Genomic DNA, 27,908 nt, shown 5'->3' with positions numbered 1-27,908 from the left:
GCAAAAAAACATGATCGGAACAACCCTAATAACATATATATATATATATATATATACATATATATTTCCCGTCAAAATAACTCAAAATATAGCCATTAATATCTAAACCCCTAGCAACAAAAGTGAGTACACCGCATAGGAACTACGTACATCCCTAAATGTCCAAATTGAGTACTGCTTGTCATTTTCCCTCTAAAATGTCATGTGACTCGTTACAGGAGTGCTGTAAGCATTGCTGCAGAGATTAATGAGGTGGGGGTGTCAGCCTGTTAGTGCTCAGTCAAGCATGGTGGTGGGAATGACCCCCCCACCTCTTCAATCTCTGCAGCAATGCTGACAGCACTCCTGTAACGAGTCACATGACATTTTGGAGGGAAAATGACAAGCCGTACTCAATTTGGAGATTTAGGGATGTACGTAGTTCCCATGCGGTATACTCACTTTTGTTGCCAGGGGTTTGGATATTAATGGCTATATTTTGAGTTATTTTGAGGGGAAAAGAAATGAACTCTATTATACAGTATAAGCTGCACACGGCCTACTTTTCATTGTGTCAAAGTGTCATTTTGTCAGTGTTGTCCCATGAAAAGATATAGTTAAATATCTGCAGAAATGCGAGGGGTGTACTCACTTTTGTGATACACTGTATATGCATATCCCAGTCTTATTTCTGCAATCTTAGTTTAGGAAGCCTACAGAGCTGTGGTTACCTGGACAAAGACGGGGCATCCATCATAAACACAAAGTCAAAAGATTAACAACGAAAATCTAAAAAAATATTTTTTTTTAACCTTAACTATTGAGAACCATGTTAGGCGTATTTTGCTTCTTTAAAGTCTATTGAAATATTAGGGTCATTGCATGAATAGTTGAAGTGCAAATCTTACAGATTGCTTCTTTAAAAATTTTGGGATATTAAGACATTTTGAAAATGAATCCCACCATGATGGGCTTTGGTAGACTGTCTTCAACACACACAGCACTAAGGGGGCGGCCGAACAAGCAGCCCTGAGCCGGGGCGCCCGTGGTTGACATTAACTGAGGGGAGGAACCTCGCAGAAAGGCCCAAGTGATGAGGGAACGCCTCCTTTTTAAGGCCTTCTGGGGGAAATCTGTCAGAGAAGACAAGAGCGTATTAGGAGCAGTTTTGTCAGTAACGCGGAGTAACATGTTACTGTGAAGGGAATAGGTACTGTTCTCGCACACACAATATAATTGTTTGCATTAGTCTAACACATTCATTATAGTCAAGCATTTAACCATAGTTTAGGCAGACTTCACTCCATGCCCTTTGACACAGTAAAGTGAATCACCTTATCAGCCCTCGCCTGATAAAACGAAGGAAAAGACATCAACGGCTCTTCGGTGGGTCAGGGCACTTTTGCCCTACAGAGGCAGCAAAATTGATAGTGCAACTACGTCCCAGCCACGAAAGATGACGAACCAACTTGACGCCCAAACCTGCCACAGAAGGAGGATCCCAAGACAACACCCAGGCACGCCTTCGGCCCTGCCCACTCCACTGCAGCTTTCAAAATACTGAACATTTAGATAACAACTGTCGCTCCTCGGGTACATTCCGATGTATCCGTTGTTTTGCGGACCTTGGATTTAACATTGCCTCTCTGTCGTCTGTTTTTGCCTTGTTTTTGACCATTGTCGAGGAATAAATTGCCAACCTGTTTTCGGTGAGCCTTCTTTAAACCGTTCAAAATGGAGTCAGTACAAAGTCAAGATGTCATCCCGATCGATCGGGTCCGATCACGTCATTTTCAAAGTATCGGAATCGGCAAAAAAATATCGGACATGCCTTTTTTTAACATATATACAGTGGGGAGAACAAGTATTTGATACACTGCCATTGGGTTTTCCCATTGGCAGTGTATCAAATACTTGTTCTCCCCACTGTATATTTTTTAATTAAATTGTTTTCTAATTGTATTTAACGTTACAGACAAAATGTCATACACTCATCCAGAGTCTTTAGTTTTGGCTTAAAGTAGGGTTATCAAATTTATCGCGTTAACGGCGGTAATATTGTTAAAATATTTAACGCAATTAACGCATGCGCTGCACGACCCACTCACCCATTGTCGCGTTCGATCTATAATGACGCCGTTTTACCTGTATATACAGCTAAAAGGCAGCGTAAAATGAGTAGAGTGAATTTTGGCAGCCTTTGGAGCCTTTTTTTAATCGGCTAAAGCCTTACAATCCCTCTCTCAACAATTAGAAATATCGTGGGAAGCAATGTGGGGAAGGAAGGTAGTAGTTGATCTTTTTCTTAACACCCTATGTTATTTTCCAACGCAGAGAAGATATCTGCAGTTCGTTAAAGTATCTTTGTGATGTTTTGTAAGTCCGATTGAGTGTAAAGTGCTTATTTGTAGCCACATTTTCTTTCTTTTCTACTTCTGGGTTGTAATCTGTGACAACTCTGATTAGAAGTGCGGTGCTTCAGTTCGAGTCTGGTGATGCGGGCTCACCTGTTGACACCTGCGCTTGAAGCGTTTCCTCCGGGCGGCTTTTCAGAATGAACTGGCATCGCTTGTGTACCTGCAACTGCTCCGCCTCTGTCGCCCAGTCTCCGTTGTCTGGCGCTAAGCCGCTGTGAGTCAACACTTGGCGCACGTGACTCATATGGATACTGAAGGGGAATTCGTGACCTGCGACAGGAAAATCGAGAGTATTTTGTTTATTAAGATTAGCTTTGCACCGATACCGCACTAAAATTATGACATCGGTATCGGCGAATACTAAGAAATAACCTGCCAAGAGAACTGTGCAAATTCAAGATATAGTTTACAACCTCTGGTCATCTTTCCCAAGATGATGATAAGACATCCAATCGTGCAGCGTTCAATCACCCTTCTGCTATTAATTTAAATGATTGGGAGGGTGACCATTCGGTCATTCGCTGCCAGCCCACCCACTTCAAATGCATTGCACGTCTATCGCCATCAGTAGGAAATATATATAAAAGAATTAGGGCTGTCAAAATTATCGCGTTAACGGGCGGTAATTAATTTTTTAAAATTAATCACGTTAAAATATTTGACGCAATTAATGCACATGCCCCGCTCAAACAGATTAAAATGACAGCAGTGTCATGTCCACTTGTTACTTGTGTTTTTTGTCTCCCTCTGCTGGCGCTTTGGTGCGACTGATTTTATGGACCATGAGCATTGTGTAATTATTGACATCAACAATGGCGAGCTACTAGTTTATTTTTTTGATTGAAAATTTTACAAATTTTATTAAAACGAAAACATTAAGAGGTGTTTTAATATAAAATTTCTATAACTTGTACTAACATTTATCTTTTAAGAACTACAAGTCTTTCTATTCATAGATCGCTTTAACAGAATGTTAATAATGTTAATGCCATCTTGTTTATTTATTGTTATAATAAACGAATACAGTACTTAAGTACCGTATGTTGAATGTATATATCCATCTTGTGTCTTATCTTTCCATTCCAACAATAATTTACAGAAAAATATGGCATATTTTATAGATGGTTTGAATTGCGATTAATTACGATTAATTAATTTTTAAGCTGTGATTAACTAGATTAAAATCTTTAATCATTTGACAGCCCTAAAAAGAATATGTACAGTGTATCACAAAAGTGAGTACACCCCTCGCATTTCTGCAGATATTTATCTTTTCATGGGACAACACTGACAAAATGACACTAGACACAATGAAAAGTAGTCTGTGTGCAGCTTGTATAATGGAGTTAATTTATTTTCACCTCAAAATATAGCCATTAATATCTAAACCCCTGGCAACAAAAGTGAGTGCACCCCTTAGAAACTACGTACAGTACATCCCTAAATGTTCAAATTGAGTACTGCTTGTCATTTTCCCTCCAAAATGTCACGTGACTGATTGAAGAGGTAGGGGGTCAGCCTGTTAGTGCTCAGACCATACACCGTACTCTACATCAAATTGGTGTGCATGGCTGTCACCCCAGGAGGAAGCCTCTTCTGAAGACTGTACACAAGAAAGCCCGCAAAGAGTTTGCTGAAGACATGTCAACAAAGCACATGGATTACCGGAACCGTGTCTTATGGTCTGATGAGACGAAGATTCATTTGTTTGGTTCCGATGGTCTCAAACATGTGTGGCGGTAACCAAGTGAGGAGGTCAAAGATAAGTGTGTCATGCCTACAGTCAAGCAAGGTGGTGGAAATGACCTCTTCAATCTCTGCAGCAATGCTGACAGCACTCCTGTAATGAGTCACATGACATTTTGGAGGGGAACTGACAAGCAGTATTCAATTTGAACATTTAGGGATGTAGTTTCTCAGGGGTGTACTCATTTTTGTTGCCAGGGGTTTAGATATTAATGGCTATATTTTGAGGGGAAAATAAATGAACTCTATTATATAAGCTGCACACAAAGTACTTTTCATTGTGTCAAAGTGTCATTTTGTCAGTGTTGTCCGATGAAAAGATGTACTTAAATATCTGCAGAAATGCAAGGGGTGTACTCACTTTTGTGATGCACTGTAAATAAACGTTTTTAAAAAAATAAAAAGATTTACCGTTTCCCATTTAAACAAATAAATAAATAAATAGGGAAATATTTGCTGTTATGAGGCTCAAAAAACAAGATTATAGTTCAACAATGTTTTCAAACAATTAATCGATCATCTGTTAAAATAGGTGTCAATTCATCTGATCATCGATTTGTTTTTTGATTCGTTGATGAATCAGCAACTGTCATGACCATAACTACGACGCGGTTCTTTGAGAAATATGTAGATGAAGCAAAGCCAGTGACCAACCAATGAGCGGATAGGGCGTATTGTCCCTCTTGGAGAGGATCCACAGCTGGTAGTCCTTCACGTTACCCTGAAAACAACAACAATGTGAGACCGTTTTTTTTCCCCCCACAACATAGCTTAGTGTTTTTAACAGGGGCGTTACCAAGGGGGGCAGTGGCCACCCACAGACATGCTCTGCCCACCCAAAGAAAACTGAATGTAGTTCAAACGGTAGTCTGGGCACGTGTATAGTATTCCATTCATATACTATAGCACTGATGTGTTCTAAGTTTTAACCTATGCATTGTTACCTCCTCTTTCATCTTAAAAAAAAATATATATATATTTTTTTACATTTTATCAAAGTTTTCACCAGTGTTCACCTGGCTGCTGATTTTGGTGCATTTTGAAGCATTCTAAGGGGGTCATATTGAGCTCAAAGGGGCTGCGGAACAAAGAATAACAAAATAATAATAATAATAGCACCGAGGAACCATACCTAAAAAAAACACTGTCACCTGCATGTCCATATTGTTCAGTTATGGATGTGTTCTAAGTCAAATAAAATCAAATCAACTTTTCTTTGTTTAGTCCAAGTCCCAACATCAGTTATCTCAGGGAGAAAACAAAACGTGTTTTAAGGTACAGTAGCCCTACGCTGGATTTCGACCTACTTGAGCATTGTAGCTTTTGTTTTGTTTTTTTGCCCCCCCCCCGTTAAGACGAATGCCCACCCACACCTGGCATCCTGGTAACACCAATGGTTTGTAATCTTGATTTGGAATTTGAAATGTGAACACAGGGAGTGCTCGAATTACGAAGGCGTTCCTACACCCGAATTTCAGTGTTTGAGTCCAAATTTATGTAAAATACTTTGTATTAAAAAAAGGAAAAACATAAAATAAATAAAATGCTAATGGAAAAGGGGGCGGTAAGAGCTTTGGCTGCTTTTGGCGCTGTTAGGTTTTGTGTTGGTTTTCTCCAAGTGTGACTTGTCCCTCTGATTGCCCATTGATTTCACCTGTTGTGCCTCCTAGTGTATCCTCCAATCTGCATCCTCCTGTGCTCACCTGTTCTTCGTTGTGTCGTTACCCCTTGTCTGTGTGTGTGTGTGTGTGTGTATATACTTTATAAGCTCCCAGTTTCTTTTCACTCCTTGTTGCATCATTGTCTGTGTCAAAGTCAAGATCCTGTCCAAGCCCTCGTGTTCTAAACCCTCCAGTAAAGTAAGTTCTGTTTGAACCTTATGTTTTTGCTCCCAAGTACTTTTGGTTGTACTTTGTGTTTTGTTAGTTATTATTAAAACGTTTTTTGAGATCACCACTACCTCCCTGGCAGCCTTTTGTTTCCCTGCAATTGGTTCCACACCACCTGCCTGCCCGCGTTTTCCTGACAGGCGCAATATTAGGAGAAAAAAAGTCATCAAATTACGAGATTAAAGTTAGAGTGGGGCAAATAACTATTTAGTCAACCACCAATTGCTCAAGTTCTCCTACTTGAAAAGATTAGAGAGGCCTGTAATTGTCAACATGGGTAAACCTCAACCATGAGAGATGGAATGTGGGGGAAAAAAACAGAAAATCACACATTGTTTGATTTTTAAAGAATTTATTTCCAAATTAGAGTGGAAAATAGGTATTTGGTCACCTACAAACAAGCAAGCTTTCTGGCTGTCAAAGAGGTCTAACTTCTTCTAACGAGGTCTAACAAGTTTTAACTCATTATCGGTATAAAAGACACATGTCCACAACCTCAGCCAGTCACACTCCAAACTCCTCTATGGCCAAGACCAAAGAGCTGTCAAAGGACACCAGAGACAAAATTGTAGACCTGCACCAGGCTGGGAAGACTGAAACTGCAATAGGTAAAACGCTTGGTGTAAAGAAATCAACTATGGGAGCAATTATTAGAAAACGGAAGGCATACAAGACCACTGATAATCTCCCTCGATCTGAGGCTCCATGCAAGATCTCACCCCGTGGCGTCAAAATGATAACAAGAACGGTGAGCAAAAATCCCAGAACCACAAGGGGGACCTAGTGAATGACCTACAGAGAGCTTGGACCACAGTAACGAAGGCTACTATCAGCAACACAATGCACCGCCAGGGACTCAAATCCGGCACTGCCAGACGTGTCCCCCTGCTGAAAAAAGTACACGTCCAGGCCCGTCTTCGGTTCTTTAAAGAGCATTTGGATGATCCAGAAGAGGACTGGAAGAATGCGTTATGGTCAGATGAAACCAAAATCGAACTTCTTGATAGAAACACAGGTTCTCGTGTTTGGAGGAGAAAGAATACTGAATTGCACCATACCCACTGTGAAGCATGGGGGTGGAAACATCATGCTTTGGGGCTGTTTTTCTGCAAAAGGACCCGGACGACTGATCTGTGTAAAGGAAAGAATGAATGGGGCCATGTATCAAGAGATTTTGAGTGAAAATCTCCTTCCATCAGCAAGGGCACTGAAGATGAGACGTGGCTGGGTCTTTCAGCATGACAATGATCCCAAACACACAGCAAGGGCAACAAAGGAGTGGCTTCGTAAGAAGCAATTCAAGGTCCTGGAGTGGCCTAGCCAGTCTCCAGATCTCAACCCCATAGAAAATCTGTGGAGGGAGTTGAAAGTCCGTGTTGCCCAACGACATCCCCAAAACATCACTGCTCTAGAGGAGATCTGCATGGAGGAATGGGCCAAAATACCTGCAACAGTGTGTGAAAAGCTTGTGACAGAAAATGTTACAGAAAACGTTTGGCCTCCGTTGTTGCCAACAAAGGGTATATAACAAAGTATTGAGATGAAATTTTGGTATAGACCAAATACTCTTTTCCCACCATGATTTGCAAATAAATTCTTTAAAAATCAAACTATGTGATTTTCTAGGCTTTTTTTTCACATTCTGTCTCTCATGGTTGAGGTTTACCCATGTTGACAATTACAGGGATCTCTAATCTTTTCAAGTGGGAGAACTTGCACAATTAGTGGTTGACTAAATACTTATTTGCCCCACTGTATATTACTGTAGCGTCTACAAAGACATGTTTCATAGGCTTTTCCATGGTTTATTTGTACCCGAAAACACCGAACACGACTACTGTAGGCTGTAGCCAACGCCAGCAAAACAAAAACAAAACAACAACTCTGTCTCGTCCAGCCCGCCCTCTCTCACTCAGTCCAATCAGTGTGTTTAGGGACTGCCCAGGAAACACAACACATCAACATTGCAACCTGAAGCATACATGCAAACCGATTCCTTACATTACTATTCTTATTTTTACATTACAAAACTGATTTTGGCGACAAGCAAGGCGTTTTTGCACGTTTTGATTTTTAGTCTGAACGCAGCATATCATTACCAATTCACGTCAGTATCTCCTTTCTCTGTTCTTTTTATGATGTTAGGCTTAGTTCCCCCAGCAATTGCTTGTCTTTTGGACCGAGCTTTCATCTTTGAGGCCATATTGGGGAAAAAAGGGAGACAAAAAAGGCAAAGGTACTCGCAGCGCACAAACACAGACAAGACTGAAAAAGCAGTTTCTGCTCTTGCGCGTGTCTTTAAAATAAACTGCTGTATTTTAAGCCAAAAGAACTGTTGTGTTTGATAGAGCAATATTTCTGTATGCTGCAATAGCAGATTCATGGCGCATTAAGCCCCCAAACTATTTTTAATTTGTCCGTTTTACCCTGGAAACCCCCGTTTACACACGTCGCACATCCGCTTATGTTTCAACCCAGCCATAAAACGAAGTAATAATAATTCTTATTCTAAATGTTTGTCATTTTTAGCTTACAATAATTAATTGATGTCTAATATTTCATTTAAAAAAAAAAAAAAAAAAACACTTTAGAAAATTATTCAATCGCATATTTTAAACTTTTAAACAAATTACGTCACAATGAAAAAAATGTTGTCTGTAAATACAGTGGGGCAAATAAGTATTTAGTAAACCACTAATTGTGCAAGTTCTCCCACGTGAAAATATTAGAGAGGCCTGTAATTGTCATGCTGAAAGACTCAGCCACGTCCTTGCTGATGGAAGGAGATTTTCACTCAAAATCTCTCGATATATGGCCCCATTAATTCTTTCCCTGACACAGATCAGTCGTCTGGGTCCCTTTGCAGAAAAAAAAGCCCCAAAGCATGATGTTTCCACCCCCATGCTTCACAGTGGGTATGGTGCAATTCAGTATCCTTTCTCCTCCAAACACGAGAACCTGTGTTTCTACCAAAAAGTTCTATTTTGGTTTCATCTGACCATAACACATTCTCCCAGTCCTCTTCTGGATCATCCAAATGCTCTCTAGCGAACCGCAGACGGGCCTGGACGTGTAATTTCTTCAGCAGGGGGACACATCTGGCAGTGCAGGATTTGAGTCCCTGGCGGTGCATTGTGTTACTGATAGTAGCCTTTGTTACTGTGGTCCCAGATCTCTGTAGGTCATTCACTAGGTCCCCCCGTGTGGTTCTGGGATTTTTGCTCACCGTTCTTGTTATCATTTTGACGCTACGGGGTGAGGAGGGAGTTGAAAGTCCGTGTTGCCCAACAACAGCCCCAAAACATCATTGCTCTAGAGGAGATGTGCATGAAGGAATGGGCCAAAATACCAGCAACTGTGTGAAAAGTTTGTGAAGAATTACAGAAAACGTTTGGTCTCTGTTCTTGCCAACAAAGGGTACATAGCAACGTATTGAGATGAACTTTTGGTATTGACCAAACACTTATTTTCCACCATGATTTGCAAATAAATTCTTTAAAAATCAAACAATGTGATTTTCTGTTTTTTTCCCATATTCTGTCTGTCATGGTTGAGGTTTACACATGTTGACAATTAAAGACCTCTCTAATATTTTCAAGAGGGAGAACTTGCACAATTCGTGGTTGACTAAATACTTATTTGCCCCACTGTAAGTCACGGATATCTAAAGTTGAAAAGTCGTAGGTTGAGGACATTTTAACCCGAGGACTCCCTGTACACAAATTATACAAAGTGTGATGTTACTCACAATGATGCTAAATTGCTGCAGAGCAAGTCGAATCACCTCATTGGTCGAATCATTGTTGCTGACAGGCAAAGTCTTGGCCTAAATGTTGGAAGAGGATGACATACTCTCGTCACATTTTGGAAATATGGTCAAAATTGCGCTGATATTTGTCAACATGTGTTAGTCTGCTTACAACAGCAAAAGTATCAAGCCCCTTCCCATAAACTCTGAGAGGGATGGTTTTTGGTTCTTCCTTCTCTTTTTCCTCTTTGATGCGACTGCAGAGAAAATGAAACCCAGTTTCGTTGCCTCGCGTGCAAAATGCATAAACTAACATGTTTTAATTGTACAAACAATCTCACCTGTTGAGTAACAAAAGCCATTTTTCTTTTTGTTCCGGCGAGCTGACGGGGACAGCATAAATGTCAGATTTTTACACATGTTAGTAGCTCACATTTGTCTATGTGTGCGAGTTTTACCTAAATGTTGCAACCGAGTTGCAGGTGGGCCAGCCGAGGACAAAGCTCCTCTCGGGGCAGGTGCTTCCCTCACACACCTCTTCCATGCAATTCGCTGTCCACATTTCACATACACGCGCTTGGGCCTTCTGCTTGAATTGATTGGCTGACCTGGTGCAAATGCAAAAAAAAATTTAACCTTCTGATTGAAATGCACAGGACACGCATGCTTACTTGGCTTTTGCGATCACGAGGATGTCTGTGAAGAGAAAGAGGTGTCTGTCCTGAATTTGCATACCAGTCTTCAACTCAGTGTGCCCATGGAGAAGAAACAACCTATCGGCAGAGTAGACAATAGTTAAGTAAGAGTAGCGTCACTTCAAACTAATATGAATAAGTAAAAGTGGTCATCCAAAAATGTATTCAAGTACAAGTAAAAAAAGTATTGAGTGAAAAGAATGCTCGAGCTATGAGTAACTGCTTAAAATCAAATCAAATCATTTTTTCCAGAACAACATCCATCTACAGTCCCTGACAAAAGTCTTGTCGCTTATCCATTTTGTAGAAACAGTTGCTAATAACCTGACTTTTAATTATTCAATTGGTTCCAGAAATGACTTATATGAAAGCTAAGACCCTTGAATGTACAAAAGTATTCGGCCCCCTTGAATCTTGCAACCTTTCGCCACATTTCAGGCTTCAAACATAAAGATATGAAATTTAATTTTTTTGTCAACAAATCAACAACAAGTGGGACACAATCGTGAAGTGGAACAACATTTATTGGATAATTTAAACTTTTTTAACAAATAAAAAACTGAAAAGTGGGGCGTGCAATATTATTCGGCCCCTTTACTTTCAGTGCTGCAAAGTCACTCCAGAAGTTCAGTGAGGATCTCTGAATGATCCAATGTTGTCCTAAATGACCGATGATGATAAACAGAATCCACCTTTGTGTAATCAAGTCTCCGTATAAATGCACTTGCTCTGTGATAGTCTGAGGGTTCTGTTTAAAGTGCAGAGAGCATTATGAAAACCAAGGAACACACCAGGCAGGTCCGAGATACTGCTGTGGAGAAGTTTAAAGCCGGATTTGGATACAAAAAGATTTCCCAAGCTTTAAACATCTCAAGGAGCACTGTGCAAGCCATCATATTGAAATGGAAGGAGCATCAGACCACTGCAAATCTACCAAGACCCGGCCGTCCTTCCAAACTTTCTTCTCAAACAAGGAGAACGCTGATCAGAGATGCAGCCAAGAGGCCCGTGATCACTCTGGATGAACTGCAGAGATCTACAGCTGACGTGGGAGAGTCTGTCCATAGGACAACAATCAGTCGTACACTGCACAAATCTGGCCTTTATGGAAGAGTGGCAAGGAGAAAGCCATTTCTCAAAGATATCCATAAAAAGTCTAGTTTAAAGTTTGCCATAAGCCACATGGGAGACACACCAAACCGAGAGTAGGCTCTCTGTATTGGGCATTTGCTTGTGCACGCACATGAACGCCGTGGCCCACGTTTTTTTTTTTTTTTATATTAAACTTTCCCAGCGTCATTTAGTTGTGAAAATGCTTTTATTCATTCATTCATTCATTTTCCACGCCGCTTTTTCCAATGATCATAAAAATATGTAGACTATTTAAACATTAAACGTTTTTTTCTGCCAGCTGAGAATTCGTTACGAAAGACACTTTTATTTATGCACACAAAGGCAACACAAATGTGGTCCTTTTGAATCTTCTCCTCTGTGTGTCTGCAAAACCGCATGTTTTTTTTTTTAAATATTAAACTTTCCTGGCGTTATTTGGTTGTGTAAATGCTTTTATAATGATCATAAAAATAAGTAGACTATTTAAACATTAAGAAAACTGCGTTTTTTTTCTGCCAGCTGAGAATTTGTTATGAAGGACACTTTTATTTATGCACACAAAGGCAACAGAAATGTGATCCTTTTGAATCTTCTCCTCTGTGTGTCTGAAAAACCCAAGTTTTTTTTTTTTTGTATCTTAAACTTTCCCAGCGTTACATCGTTGTGTAAATGCTTGTATAATGATCATAAAAATATGTAGATTATTTAAACATTAAGAAAACTTTTTTTTCTGCCAACTCGAAGAAATGAAAATAAATTGCTGCTGCTCCTTTTTTTTTTTTCCCTGCGTCACTCCAACAAATTAAAAAAAAAAACAATTCGGGTTTTTCGGGCTGGGCCTTCAAATGGGCCTTCAGGCTTCAATACCAGCGCGCTGTGTCGGGTTGGGCTGGATTTTTTAGGCCCGATCTAACCTCTACTATCTCTCTGCTCTCTCGATTGCAAAAAACTGATATTTCCTCATGGTGAAACCGATTGTTATGGCTGCTAAAATGCTGCTGTACTTCATTTTAATTCATTATTTTTTATTCTTATGTGGTAGTAACTGATTGCATTTCTAAGTTGATTGCGCATATATAGTGGGCTAGGCCTACATTTTACTTTTGTTCTACATTGCATTTTAGTTGATGTTTTGTTTGCAACTGAACTGATCCCTGGATTGATATTGCGATAAAGATGCTGCTGTACTAATAATATTTTCTTTGTCGTTTTCTTAATAATATTTACTTGAATATTTTTATTGATAGTTCATTGTGACTAAAATACAGTGATTGTTATTACTGATTTTGCACAGGACTTCAGATGTTGCACTGTGTGAAAGGCTGCTACTGTGTGTAAAAAAGAGAAAGCCCTGGTCTCATTCACAGCACTAATTAAATGCTGTGATCTGTTTTTTTTTTTAATATACATATCTGAAAGTATTTTCAATTGACTTCAACCAGGAGTGACACAAGAGCCAATAAAAAGTTGTTTAATGTCTGACCGCTTGTGTTGCCTCTTGATTCACGAAAAATATACTGTGCTTTAGAATTTTAATGCACCCCAGGCTTTAATGCGTCGTGATGCATTGCCGAATCAAACCGAATCGAATCGTGGCCCTCCGAATCGAATCGAATCGAATCGTGAGGGCAGTGCCGATGCACACCTCTAGTAAATACGCTGTAGAAGTCCTCTCTTATCTCTTAGAAGTTCAATTTTCTCCAAAAGTTACTCAGAGTAAATATAACGGAGTAAACGTAATGGGGTGACTACCCACCTCTGCCTATCGGGCACTCTCAGAAAGGACTGGACCAGAGAGCAGGTCTCTGGGAAGACAGGAACTGGGAGGCTCTCTCTGGAAAAGCCCGATTGCTTATTAATCATTAATCTTTTTATTTAGTGCGAGATTTTACCTGGAAAGTGTCTTGGATCTGGAGAGAGCTTTTCTGAAGACAAGAGAAGGTGCGGACTGACATCTAAGACTTTGGGACTTCAACCGCTAGAAGAGACAATACAAGAGTCATTCTATCATTTACGTCACACCCTTCAAATCTGAAATAATGCTTATACAACAGATTAAAACATGCATTTTCTGCATTCAGAGAAACGAAGAAAATATCAATGGAGTACCCCCTCTTTCCTCTTGCCCTAACCCCTTCATGACCAAAGTGAATCTCAAATAAAACTGTTCAAATTAAATGAAATGTTGTTTTTCTGATTTATTCCATTGCTTGTTTTAAGAAACAAAACAATTATATTACCATATTTTCTGCACTACAAGGCGCACCTAAAAGCCTTCAATCTTCTCAAAAGCTGACAGAGTGCCTTATAATTCAATGCACTTTATATATGGATCAATATTGTATATTATGGCATAAAATTCCCTTAAGCGCAGCTCCATCTAGTGGATGTTTAATGCAACCCCAACCCGTACTATTACTACTACTACTACTACTACTGCTGCTGCACCTTATATTGAAGTGCGCCCCATATGTGAAAAACATTTTAAAATAGCCCATTCATTTAATGTGCGCCTTACAGTCCTGAAAATACGGTATATATATATATATATGGGAAAACCCATTGACAGTGTATCAAATACTTGTTCTCCCCACTGTGTATATATATATATATATATATATATGTGTGTATATATATATATATATATATATATATATATATATATATATATATATATATATGGCGGAAAAAACAGACAAGACTGAAAAAAGCAGTTTCTGCTCTTGCACTCCTCTTTAACAGAAACTGCTGTATTTTAAGCCAAAACAATTGTTGTGTTTGATAGAACAATATGTCTATATGCTGCCATAGCAGATTCATGGAAAACTAAGCCTCCGAACTATTTTTAATTTGTCCGTTTAACCTGAAAACCCCCGTTTACAGATGTCGCCCAACCGCTTTTATTTCAACCTAGCACTAAAAAGAAGGTAAGCAATTATATTTATTATTCAAACTGTCTGTCATTTTTAGCTTAGAATCATTAATCGATGTCTAATATTTAGTTTAAAAAAATAAAAAGACTTTAAAAAAATATTCGCTCGCATATTTTAACTTTTAAACAAATTACGTCACAATGAAAAATTTGGCGTCTGTAAAAAAGTCACAGATATCTACCTCATAACTATCACTTAATTGTATTTTTTTGTTACTGGTACATTTTCCCCGATATGTTAGATGATGAATAATCGATCCAAACAAACATTTTTTGAAAAATAACATTTAAAAAGCTATTTATATGAAAAAGAAAATCTCAACCACTCCTTGATGTCTGCGATTTCTGCATCGCGACCCTTGTTATATTACCATGTTTCACCCATAAAATCCCCCAAAAATCCAGCTGTGTCTTGACACTCAGTGATACATGCGACATGGAGTTTTTGGATCGAAACAAAGTAAGTACGCGATAATATATCGTTAAAGTCATGGCGTCTGTAATTCTGTTCTCACGTGCTCTCACCTCCAGATAGGATTTTGCTGTTTAAAAAACATTTTAAAAAATTTTTAAAAAAGCCCTCCTGTTCAAAATTTTTCTTCCCCCAGAAAATTGAGATTTTAAGCTTTCCAATGATTTATCACACATGCATATCGGACAATTTTGAAAGTTGGCTAAATTGGGGGTCTCAGAGCGGAACTTCAAGTCACCTGAGTGTTTTCCGCCATATATTTTTTTTTGCTCTAATATGGCTCTTTCAACATTTTGGATTGCCAATCCCTGGTCTAACATGACCTTAGCTTTAAAGATCCCACAACTTCACTCACTTCTCTACACTAATGTATATGGTATATGACTACTATCAGTTTTTACCATTTCTAGTCCAGCCCTTTCATAACAGTTTAAATTTCCCCAATTGTGAATTATTAGGCCACGCATTGTAATACTGTGTAATACTGTTGATCCAGCCAAGTCACGTTGGGGACAAACATTCCACAAACCCTAAATGGTACGGATTCACTATCCTACAGTCCGAAGTAAATATGGAAATTGGGGCACTGATGATGTTGCTGTCACTAAAGTGTTATTCAAAAGTTGACACTTCAGATCTTTAACCCTTTAGAGATTTAGTAATTTAAAAAATAAGAAATGAATATTAGCAATTAAAATTATATTTTATATAAAATTATTAGGGTTGTCAAACGATTAAAATTTTTAATCGAGTTAATCACAGCTTAAAAATTAATTAATCCTAATTAATCGCAATTCAAACCATCTCTAAAATATGCCATATTTTTCCATAAATTATTGTTGGAATGGAAAGATAAGACACAAGACGGCTATATACATTCAACATACTGTACATAAGTACTGTATTTGTTTATCATAACAATAAATCAATAAGATGGCTTTAACATTAACATTCTGTTAAAGTGATCCATGGATGGAAAGACTTTTAGTTCTTAAAAGACAAATGTTAGTACAAGTTATAGAATTTTTATATTGAAACCCCTCTTAATGTTTTCGTTTTAAAACCATTTGTTAAATGTTCAATCAAAAAATAAACTAGTAGCTCGCCATTGTTGATGTCAATAATTACACAATGCTCAATGTGCTTAAACCCATAAAATCAGTCACACCAAAGCGCCAGCAGAGGGAGACAAAAAAACACAAGTAACAAGTGGACATTTTAATCTGCTTGAGCGGGGTATGTGCGTTAATTGCGTCAAATATTTTAACGTGATTCATTAAAAAAATTAATTGCCGCCCGTTAATGCGATAATTTTGACATCCCTAAAAATTATTAATCATTAAGTTTTTAAAAAAGATTTTTGATAATATCAATAAATTTATAAATTATTACAATTTTGAATAAAAACTGAATTAATGAAATAGAAATGAATAAAAACAGAAATGCACACTTGTTACGGCCCCAAGTAACTCTAAAGTAGACTTTTTTCCCTCAGAATATTTAACTAATTGCACGCCACTGACAGCAATAGACGTCCAATTTATTTAAACTAAGAGTAATGTGAATGCTCATCTTTCAGTCCCCTTGCCCACGCTAGACGTCAAAATGTATTGGACATCTAACGCATATAAGTGGAGTTTAAGGGAAGGCTAGGGGGTCCAGGCCCCCCCTGGTGGCCAAAAAGTGTCATTGCATTTAATTGACTTTCCTATATATATAAAAGTTGTAAAGCAATAAAGCAATCAACAAAAATGAAATGAACAAAAAAGGATATTTTTAACAATGGGTCAAAATTATTTTTCGAACAGATCATGTGACGAGCACTTTAGACGGTCATTTGCTTTGCATATTATTTTCACAAAAAAAATAAATAAAAAAAATAGGGGAGGGCAATTTTATTTTTCAAAGGATTTTTTTCTTTGTTTGAAAAATTTTTTTTTGATTCAAGCAACATTTTTGGGGATTGAATGATTTAGACACAAATGTCACACAAAAAGGATTGCTAAAATCAAAGAACTTTTTAATGAAAAAAAAGTGTTCAAATGCAAATATTTAAGTCTCAAATATTTTTTCGTATTCAAAAACTTTTTTTCTATGACTGAAATGTTCTTTTTTTTTTTTTGATTGAAGCGATTTTCCTTTTGAAAATATATATTTTTGTTTGAAGCAACAAATTTTTTGATTGAATAATAAAAACACAAATGTTCTAGCCAAAATGTGACCCAAACCCAAAACAACATCACTTTAATCAAAAAAGTTTCAACAACAAAATTTGACTTAAAAAAAATAATTTAAAAATTCTAAGAAAAATAGCTTTCAAATGTTTGAAATGTTTCAAATTTTTGCATCCAAACACTTTAAAAAAATTTTTTTAATTGAAGTGTCTTTTTTTTTATTGACAATATATATTTTGATTGAAGCAACTTTTTTAAAAAAATTTGATCGAATAATGAAGACTAAAATCTACCTCCATATGGCTCCGCCCAAGGGATACAATTTTTGACTGGGGTGACTACATTGGCACGACACAGGCGGGCATACTATGGGGTTATATTGCTGACACTATTCTGAGTGAGGAATAATGGAAATTGAGCAAAAATAACCTAGATTTCGAGCACAAAAAAATATATTGAGCGAGCAGTTAAAGATTTTAAGCGAGCAATCGTACATTTTGAACCGGAAATACCGCCAGCTCTCTGATTGGTTGGTTTCGTGACACGTTGTGACGCATGTGCGCAACTCAGCGCGCAGAGAAAAGAAACCGACGACTCCACGAGCAGAGGAGTCGAGATACGGAGCGAGAGCAGGAGGGGGGAATTGAGTGGCACAGAGTAGATTTTTTTTTGCTCAATATTATTTTCTGTGCTCAAAATGTACGATTGCTCCCTTAAAATCTTTAACTGGTCGCTCAATATATTTTTTTGTGCTCGAAATCTAGGTTATTTTTGCTCAATTTCCATTATTGCTTGCTCAGAATAGTGTCAGCAATATAACCCTGACGATCTGGGGAAAAGTATAGCTGTCCTAAGCAGTCTGATTTAGAATCCCCCTCAAGAATGATGGGAAACAAAAAAGCTCATTTTCAACTTATTGTTATGAATATTCTTGTAAGTTAATTTTATTCCTGACACTACGTTTTGGGGTCATCAACATATTGTGCCCCCCCTTCCCCAAAAGTCAAACTCCGCCTATGCTAACGCATCCATGGCAGCCAGTGAGTTTAATAAGTGCCATCTAAGGGTTAAAAAAAATCTATATTTCGTGCATGAAAAGGTTCAACAGCCATTTACTTGTCCTGCGATCAAATTTTCATTAATATAAAAGAAAAGAATGCCTGATTTTTTTTTTAGTACTAGGAAAACTATTTCACTGTGCCCTGTACAGTGACAACAAAACCCAAAAGAAAAATCTAATGTTTAATTTTTTTCATTATACCAAACAACAAAAAAAGCAGTAAATACTCTCTTTTATTGATAAAAAAAGTATTGTATGGTAGAGTAAGTATTTTTTTGGCATTGAGTTACTTTAAATTTTTGGGAAAAGGACAAAAAACAAATTCTGTAGTCTTCAATCTTTCTTTCAGGACTACAGAAAATGTTATTTTCGTAAAGAAAATAAAGTTGATTGACTACTAGCTGAGCAGATCTGGCCCCCAGTCGTTTAGTTTGACACCTGTATCCATATTAGGGCTGCAGCTAGACCCGATCGATCGGGTCCGATCACGTCATGTTCAAAGTATCGGAATCGGCAAAAAAAATATCGGCCATGCCTTTTTTTAATATATATATATATATTATTTAATTAAATCGTTTTCTAATTGTATTAACGTTACAGACATAATATGTTACACTCATCCAGAGTCTTTAGTTTAGGCAAGATGTAGGGTTATCAAATTTATCCCGATAACAGAGGCAATTAATTTTTTAAAAAATGTGTCACGTTTAAATATTTAACGCAATTAATGCATGCGCTGCACGACCCACTCACGCATTGTCGCGCTTCACCTGTATTGATGCCGTTTTACCTATATAGAGAGATACAGGGCAGCGTAAAACGTGTAGAGTGAATTTTGGCAGCCTTTGGAGCCTTTTCTTAATAGGCTAAAGCCTTACAATCCCTCTCCCTATGATAAGAAATATCATGGGAAGCAATGTGGGGAAGCAAGGTGGCAATTGACCTTTTTCTTAACACCTTATGTTACTTCCCAACGCAGAGAAGATATATCAATTGGTAGCACTACGCACAGTCATGGTTCCACTTCCCATCATGCATTTGGGCATGGCATTTACTGAAAGCTCAACAAATACACTAGATGGCAATATTTAGTCACAATATACAAAGTCATAAGTCTTTTATATCCGTGGATCCCTCTCTCAGAAAGAATGTTAATAATGTAAATCCCATTTTGAGGATTTATTGTCATAATAAACAAATACAGTACTTATGTACTGTATGTTGAATGTATATATTCGTCCGAGTTTTATTCATTTTTTTCTTAATGCATTGCCAAAATGTATATGATCGGGAAAAATTATCGGGAATGATTGGAATTGAATCGGGAGCAAAAAAAAGCAATTGGATCGGGAAATATCGGGATCGGCAGATACTCAAACTAAAACGATCAGATCGGGAGTAAAAAAAACATGATCGGAACAACCGTAGCTGCAGCTATCGATTATTTTAGTAGTCGATTAATCGATGAACCATTAGTTCGAAAAATTAAGTAATCGGATAAGGAACGTGAAAATTTAAATTACCTGAGCTGAGCCTCAAACGGTATAACAAATAAATAAATGAGGATGTATGTACAACAAAAGAACATTTGGCTACCTTACATAGCAAAAGTACACTAGTTTAAATGCTATAAAATGCTAACTTTTTTACAATACTCCAAATAGGCTAAAAATACCTTTGAACTAAATAACGAATGCATTAAAAAATAACATTAGCTCAAACAAAAACGTAGCCTATGTTGGTCTTAACAGGGAGCACGTGGATTCCGCCACGTGAAATGAGGCAGACTAGAAGGCAGAGTATCCACCCAAATCAATAAAACTAAATACAAACCCTCTCAAAATAAACCATGAAAATGCCACTTAAACAAATACTCGAAGCAGCAAAATTTAATTCGAACCTTTTTTTCTAATCGAGTTAATAAATTCAGTGACGTGCGGTCAGGGGAGGCAGGTGAGGCAGAGCCTCACCGGTCATCATGACAAAAAAATAATTATAGCATCAAATTTATATTAATATTTGTCCATTGCTCTTTATGTATGACTCATTTCAAACATTTTTTATAGTCAAAATCGCTGAATTTGCCTATTTCCTGTTCAAATAAAGAAATGAAACGAGAGGTGCGGCAGCAACGAGTAAAGCCTCACCTCTGATTGCGCAATCCTTAACAAACTGGGTTGATACATGGAATTGGAGCGTGCTGGTTGCCGTACATCTGCATGTCGCCATTATAACGTTTCCAGATACGTTTATTTGACCTGATTTTCCTCAGTCTGGCTAATGTCTGTAACCCTTAAAGTTTAATGTTTGTTAGCGACATATTTAGTTTTGCTGATGGGAAATAAAACCGCAGTGAAAAGACACAGGCTGCGGCAGATAGTACTCTGCCTCACTGCAAGGGGGCGTACGTGAAACTGGACTTTCCGTTAAAAGTGGACGCGGTTAACACAACGCCGGAGCTAAAAGGTTTGCTTCAAACTACGGGACAGAGGATAACTCGCGCTTTTCAAACGGACTCGTACACCCGAAGAGACTGGCTATGTGGCTGTCCTTCGAAAAATCGCCTTTGCTGCTTTCCCTGCCTTTTCTTCTCAACTTGTGCCAATGTCTGGACTAACACGAGATATTGTGACATTAAAAAACTACCACGAAGCCTCAGCAAACATGAGAGCTCGACCACTCACATTCAAAGCCTGTTTGCTTTAAAAACTTTTGGAAGCTCAAGGATCGATTTGGCTTTGACGAACAGCGGAAGCTCAACGGTAGCATCCTCAAAAGCTAAGGTAAAGAAAAGAGTTTGAAAGACCTCATTAATGCAACCTGCATCCTAGCTAAACAGGAGTTAACATTTCGTGGTAACGATGAGCGTGTAGCTCTTCTAAAAGTGGCATATATGTAGAACGATTACATGGTTTTGCTGAGAAAGATGAAAGGTTAGCTAGCATTTTTGCGTTTCAGCATGCTAAAATTGTCCCCACCAACTTTTAAGCAACCTTACCTTTTTTGCATGATATAATGTTCAGTTATATAGAGAATTTAGATCTTTCAATAGTTCCATATGTTGTAAGGATAGAATTGACCCTACCATTATTAAGTGAATTATTTTCACTATGTTTATGTTTGCTAATAAAACCCAGACACTTATTCAGGAAGTTTTCAAAATGTTTCTTTAGTATTTTTTGAAAACAAAGGTTTGAATTGAACTGTGTGTCATCGAAACCAATGCATGTAAAAGTTATTATCAGTAGATAAGGATTTATTTTGCATTGATCATTTAGCCTATTAATTAATTAGGTTCATATACATTAGAAATGTGGCCCTTTGCCCCCTTCATCCAATCTGTTTGGTCTAATTAATGTCCCGTCCCCAGCAAAAAGTGTACCTACATGCAGGTTATGCTGTTATATCGTCCCTACTAATGTTGAGACAAAACCTATGCCCTTCCAAAGTAACGCCGGTTTTTGTGGTGAAGGACAGGCTCAAGACCACAAACAGTTTTCATTTCAATCTTATTAAAAAAAAAAAAAAAAAAAAAAAAACTTGGACCAAGAAAAATACAATAGAATATTTAAAAACTAAATTTTGGCCTTAAATAAAATATTATTTGTTTTTCTTTTCACACTTTTTGTTTAGCAATCTGTAATAAATTGATTAAAGTTTCAGAATTAAAAGTTTTTTTAGTATTTCACTAAAGGTCAGAATTGAATTCTGTGGTTTTGTACACCACTCTTTACTCTCATTTATGTTGCATTAATTATAGAATGGTGACGGCCAACACATTGAGGGTGTAGAGCAAATGCATGTTATTTTCTTACTTTTACGTATCGATAATATGTACCGTGTGTGCCTGTTTTGTGAAGAATGCTGATGAGATAGGAAATAACCAGTAGCCAATTGAATAAGCTACCCTTTTTTGTTTATATATTTGGAAATCTGACACTAAAGGAGTCAGTGCCTCACCACCCATGAACCTCACCGCACGTCACTGGAGTTAATCGATTAATAGTTGCAGTACTAATCAATATAAAACCAATGTACCCGTCTGTTGTCGCTTTGTCCCGCCATCCGGCTCATTCTGTCCTGTTGATGTTGCGGAGACATCTCCATCCAGCCTCCAGACGTCTGCGGGTCAATATCCAGTTGTCCTTTCCCAACCTAATCTCATTAACCAGATCCCCGTGGACAAAAACATATCAGCGGCAAGTTTAAAGAAACTTTCAGCTTTTCAAACAACTCATGCAAGAAAGCAGAAAAAAAAAGAAGGAATGAAAACACAACCGAAAGCTGCTAACAAGCCCGCCGTCTTGCCTTGTTGGATTAGTCAGCTCTTAATGCTTGGACGCTTATTGCAGAGGCGGCGCCTGAACTGAATACAGGCTGGAGAAAGTTGCCTCTATTTTTAGAACTTCTCTCATCAACAAGACAAAGTCATCATACTTAATGACTTCCTAACTAAAATTGTAAGTTAACCCTTCATAGGGCACTCATTTAAGTCATTGATGGCGCTAGACGTCCAATCCAAAATTTTTTAAAATCCATCAACTGATTTTCAAACACTTCCTCTTGATTTTGTCACTTCCCATTAACTTCATTGATTGGTGTACGGCAGGGGCGTTACCAGGGGTGGACAGTGCCCACCCACGCATTAGCGGAGTTTAAGGGGGGGCCAGCCCCACGCCCCGGTGGCCGAAAAATGTCATTGCATGTAATTGACTTCCCTATATAGACCCTACCCATGTGACGTCACAACTCCTTCCTCCTGACTGGTGCCGCCCAATTGTCCGTCAACATATCATGTTTCCCTGTTACGGCTACGTACATTCCTCCTATTTACGACGTGTTTTTCTGCTCGTTAACATTAATAATCAAAATGGTGAAGGCGTGTGTGGCGGTCGGTTACAATAACAGAGAAGATAGACGGAGAAGACGGAGAGACTTGAAGTTCTACCGGATTCCGAGAGACCCGGAGAGAAGAGAGCGAGATGGGCTGCTGCAATTCGACGAGAAAACTGGGCTCCAAACGATTACCACAGATTATGTAGTAGTCATTTTATATCTGGTAAGATGCATTTAATATATATTTAGAGGGTTTTGGGCTGACAACCACAATTAAGATCATTGCTAGGCTAATCGCCGACAACATACACGTATGTATGTAGTGAGAGTGCTATCGCTAAACCATATAAACATTAAAAGCCCTAACTCCATTGACAAGCGACATGAAATACATTAGACTTGACAGTGGATGTTAGCAATAACAAAAGATTTTGAATTGAAAATTTCGTAACTCACCTTTCCAAGCACAAGATAGATTCCTGCCGAATTTTCGTGGACGAGGACCTGTTTCACCCAACCAGCAACGAAGTATTTATAAGCCTCAAGCTCTTAAAGTTTTTCAAACTTTCGTGAGAATAGGCTGCTTTTGTGTGGACAAGATAGTTGTACAGTTCAGAGTAGCTAGCAGATGTCAGGCAAATACGGCGGAGACAGCGGGTCGAAAAACATCGATTTAGGCATGAAATATGGATCTGGCGAATGGATAAACTGAAGCTTTTCCACATAACGCCTTTTATGCAACGCATCAAGTGAGTTTACGGCATCCGAAAGCACCGGGTCTTCCATGAAATGCATTATAAATTGCTCGATCAATTGAGACCATTGATAACACAGACACAAATGACGGACAAGTGGGCGGAACCATACAGCGAGCACGTGATTTTGTGACGTCGGTGGGTAGGGCCTATACAGTGCCCTTCATAATTATTGGCACTAGGGTTATTCCGATCATGTTTTTTTGCTCCCAATCCGATCGTTTTAGTTTGAGTATCTGCCGATCCCGATATTTCCCGATCCGATTGCTTTTTTTTTTTCTTCTCCCGATTCAATTCCAATCATTCCCGATAATTTTTCCCGCTCATATACATTTTGGCAATGCATTAAGAAAAAAAGGAATAAAACTCTGACGAATATATACATTCAACATACAGTATATAAGTACTGCATTTGTTTATTATGACAATAAATCCTCAAGATGGCATTTACATTATTAACATTCTTTCTGTGAGAGGGATCCACAGATAGAAAGACTTGTAATTCTTGAAGGATAAATGTGACTTTGTAAATTGTGACTAAATATTGCCATCTAGTGTATTTGTTGAGCTTTCAGTAAATGATACTGTAGCCATTTAACTGTTCTGCCCAAATGCATGATGGGAAGTGCAACCATGACTGTGCGTAGGGCTACCAATTAATATATCTTCTCTGCCTTGGGAAATAACATAGGGTGTTAAAAGATCAATTACTACCTTTCTTCCCCAAATTGCTTCCCATGATATTTCTAATCGTAGAGAGAGGGATTGTAAGGCTTTAGCCAATCAAAAAAAGGCTCCAAAGGCTGCCAAAATTCACTCTACTCATTTTACGCTGCCTTTTAGCTCTATATATAGGTAAAACGGCGCCATTACAGATTGAACGCGACAATGCGTGAGTGGGTCGTGCAGCGCATGCGTTAAATGCGTTAAATATTTTAACGTGATAAATAAAAAAAAAAAATTTAATTACTGCAGTTAACAAGATAAATTTGATAACCCTACCTTAAGCCTAAACTAAAGACTCTGGATGAGTGTAACATATTATGTCTGTAACGTTAAATACAATTAGAAAACAATTTAATTAAAAAATATATATATATTAAAAAAAGGCATGTCCGATATTTTTTTGCCGATTCCGATACTTTGAAAATGACGTGATCGGACCCAATCGATCGGCATTGGCACCCCTGAAAATGTGTTTTTGAGCTTCTAATATTTTTTTTATTCAAATAATATGGGACCTTAATGGAAAAAAAGAGAAAAATCCAACCTTCAATACAAGTGCATTCATTCAGTGGGGAAAAAATCCCACATATAGAAAAAAATATTTGACATCAAATAATGTGTGTCACAATTATTAGCACCCCTGGTGTTAATACTTTGTACAACTCCCTTTTGCCAACAAAAGGGGGTCCCACACAAAAATACACACAGTCCCAGGCTTCAACTGGGACCGTGTGCTTTGGTCAGTTGAGACCAAGATTGAGCTTTTTGGCAACAAACACTCAAAGTGGGTCTGGCGTGCCACAAAAGATGCGCATGCTGAAAAGCACCTCATATCCACTGTGAAGTATGGGGGTGGGTCAGTGATGCTGTGGGGCTGTTTTGCTTCCAAAGGCCCTGGGAACCTTGTTAGGGTGCATGGCATCATGAATGCTTTGAAATACCAGGACATTTTAAATCAAAATCTGTTGCCCTCTGCCCGAAAGCTGAAGATGTTTATAATGTTAATGCCATATTGTGAATTTATTGTTAGAATAAACAAATACAGTACTTATGTACACTATGTTGAATGTATATATCCGTCTTATCTTTCCATTCCAACAATAATTTACAGAAAAATATGTCATATTTTAGAGATGGTTTGAATTGCGATTAATTACGATTAATTTATTTTTAAGCTGTGATTAACTCGATTAAAAATTTTAATTGTTTGACAGCCCTAATTATATTTTAAAACAACAACTTAAACAAACTTAAGCAGCACTCTAAAAGAGTGCAGCCAAATTCAAAGCACCTTCGTGTTTCTGACCTCTGTGACCCAGAATAGGCTTAATCTGTTATCAATTTATATTGAAATTCCTTTTCTGATCTATAAGACCTTTGACCTCACTATCCCCAAATTTAATGCATTAAAATCCCTTTATTCGTTCTTAAGTTATCTTGAACACAAACATACCGACGAATACATAAACTACGGCGTCTGTAGATTTCACCTACTGATGGAGTTAATAAAAAGAAAAAAAGCAAATAACGAATAAAAAGATGAACATGGAAAATAAATTTGGAAAAAATTGGTTAAGTAGTTCTTTAAAAAAAAAAAAAAAATTTAAATCATCGATGAAGTCACGTCAAGAACGCTGTAAGAAGGCTTGAATAAACTTCTGGAGAAAGGGAAGTGGGCCAAAAACTGGGCTAAAGTCAAACGAGGCCAACAAGTGCTCCTACCCCAATTTGGCCAGCATCGACCCGTTTAAACTGGATCGCTACAGAAATGATTACTTTTCCTGATGTTGATAATGAGCAGCCTTGGGCGCAGCACAGAAAAGCACAAAACTTTAATTCCTGAGTGAAGAAAAGTATTGATTTGCTTCGATTAAGGCTTCTTTCAACAAATCTAGGTAGAACTCTAACCCACATTTTTGATCCAATAACTTGAGAGGAGTGGTCACAGACATGACTAAAATGATTTTTTTTAAATGACCAACATATTCAAGGACAGTGGTCACTACAGTGGACATCTATTCAAAAGTTTCTTTCTCCTACATTAGGGTCTCAAATTCAATTTATTGGGGGGGGACACTGTTTTGTCTCTGGAAGTAATAATCGGGATCTCTGGGATTCCCCCCAAAAAAGACAAATGTTTAGGGGTGCACGATATCCATTTTTTAAAACAGATATCGATAACTTCCTGCTCCTTTAAGCAGATGAAGGAGTGGAGCCTCGTTAGAAGAAGTTATAGCTCTTTGACAGCCAGAAATCTTGCTTGTTTGTAGGTGACCAAATACTTATTTTCCACTTTAATTTGGAAAACAATTCTTTAAAAATCAAACAATGTGATTTTCAGTTTTTTGTCCATTCTGTCTATATGGTTGAGGGTTACCCATGTTGACTATTACAGGCCTCTAATCAGTAGGAGAATAAGTAGGAGAACTTGCACAATTGGTGGTTGACTAAATACTTATTTGCCCCATTGTGTATATATATATATATATATATATATATATATATATATATGTATATATATATATGTATACAGTGCTTTGCAAAAGTATTCGGCCCCCTTGAACCTTGCAACCTTTCGCCACATTTTAGGCTTCAAACATAAAGATATCAAATTTTAATTTTTTTGTCAAGAATCAACAACAAGTGGGACACAATCGTGAAGTGGAACAACATTTATTGGATAATTTAAACTTTTTTAACAAATAAAAAACTGAAAAGTGGGGCGTGCAATATTATTCGGCCCCCTTGCGTTAATACTTTGTAGCGCCACCTTTTGCTCCAATTACAGCTGCAAGTCGCTTGGGGTATGTTTCTACCAGTTTTGCACATCGAGAGACTGACATTCTTGCCCATTCTTCCTTGCAAAACAGCTCGAGCTCAGTGAGGTTGGATGGAGAGTGTTTGTGAACAGCAGTCTTCAGCTCTTTCCACAGATTCTCGATTGGATTCAGGTCTGGACTTTGACTTGGCCATTCTAACACCTGGATACGTTTATTTTTGAACCATTCCATTGTAGATTTGGCTTTATGTTTTGGATCATTGTCCTGTTGGAAGATAAATCTCCGTCGCAGTCTCAGGTCTTGTGCAGATACCAACAGGTTTTCTTCCAGAATGTTCCTGTATTTGGCTGCATCCATCTTCCCGTCAATTTTAACCATCTTCCCTGTCCCTGCTGAAGAAAAGCAGGCCCAAACCATGATGCTGCCACCACCATGTTTGACAGTGGGGATGGTGTGTTCAGGGTGATGAGCTGTGCTGCTTTTACGCCAAACATATCGTTTTGCATTGTGGCCAAAAAGTTCCATTTTGGTTTCATCTGACCAGAGCACTTCTTCCACATGTTTGGTGTGTCTCCCAGGTGGCTTG

At 38.0% G+C, this 27,908-nt stretch overlaps 1 protein-coding gene across 3 annotated transcripts in view; it reads right to left on the bottom strand.

Annotated features, from left to right (window-relative positions):
* The window catches only part of LOC130905437 (rho GTPase-activating protein 20-like), a 52,736-nt gene that overhangs the window by 23,495 nt on the left and 1,333 nt on the right, over nt 1-27,908 (bottom strand). For 2 of the 3 annotated variants that reach the window (XM_057818852.1, XM_057818860.1), the window contains 11 exons: nt 22,264-22,380; nt 13,480-13,565; nt 13,344-13,421; nt 10,451-10,552; nt 10,238-10,387; nt 10,121-10,162; nt 9,952-10,036; nt 9,780-9,857; nt 4,797-4,863; nt 2,487-2,666; nt 943-1,112 (listed from right to left, as the gene is read on the bottom strand). In XM_057818852.1, coding sequence (XP_057674835.1) covers nt 943-1,112; nt 2,487-2,666; nt 4,797-4,863; nt 9,780-9,857; nt 9,952-10,036; nt 10,121-10,162; nt 10,238-10,387; nt 10,451-10,552; nt 13,344-13,421; nt 13,480-13,565; nt 22,264-22,332 — 1,107 coding nt within the window. In that variant the 5' untranslated portion in view covers nt 22,333-22,380. Of the gene's footprint in view, nt 1-942; nt 1,113-2,486; nt 2,667-4,796; nt 4,864-9,779; nt 9,858-9,951; nt 10,037-10,120; nt 10,163-10,237; nt 10,388-10,450; nt 10,553-13,343; nt 13,422-13,479; nt 13,566-22,263; nt 24,201-27,908 lie in introns of those variants that run through there. The other variant, XM_057818843.1, reaches the window with a different exon arrangement.

The sequence above is a fragment of the Corythoichthys intestinalis genome, chromosome 2 (assembly GCF_030265065.1).
Source record: "Corythoichthys intestinalis isolate RoL2023-P3 chromosome 2, ASM3026506v1, whole genome shotgun sequence".
In the NCBI taxonomy this organism is placed as follows: Eukaryota; Metazoa; Chordata; class Actinopteri; order Syngnathiformes; family Syngnathidae; genus Corythoichthys; species Corythoichthys intestinalis.
The sequence above is the reverse complement of the archived record's forward strand: the minus strand, read 5'-3'. Positions and strand labels throughout refer to the sequence as shown.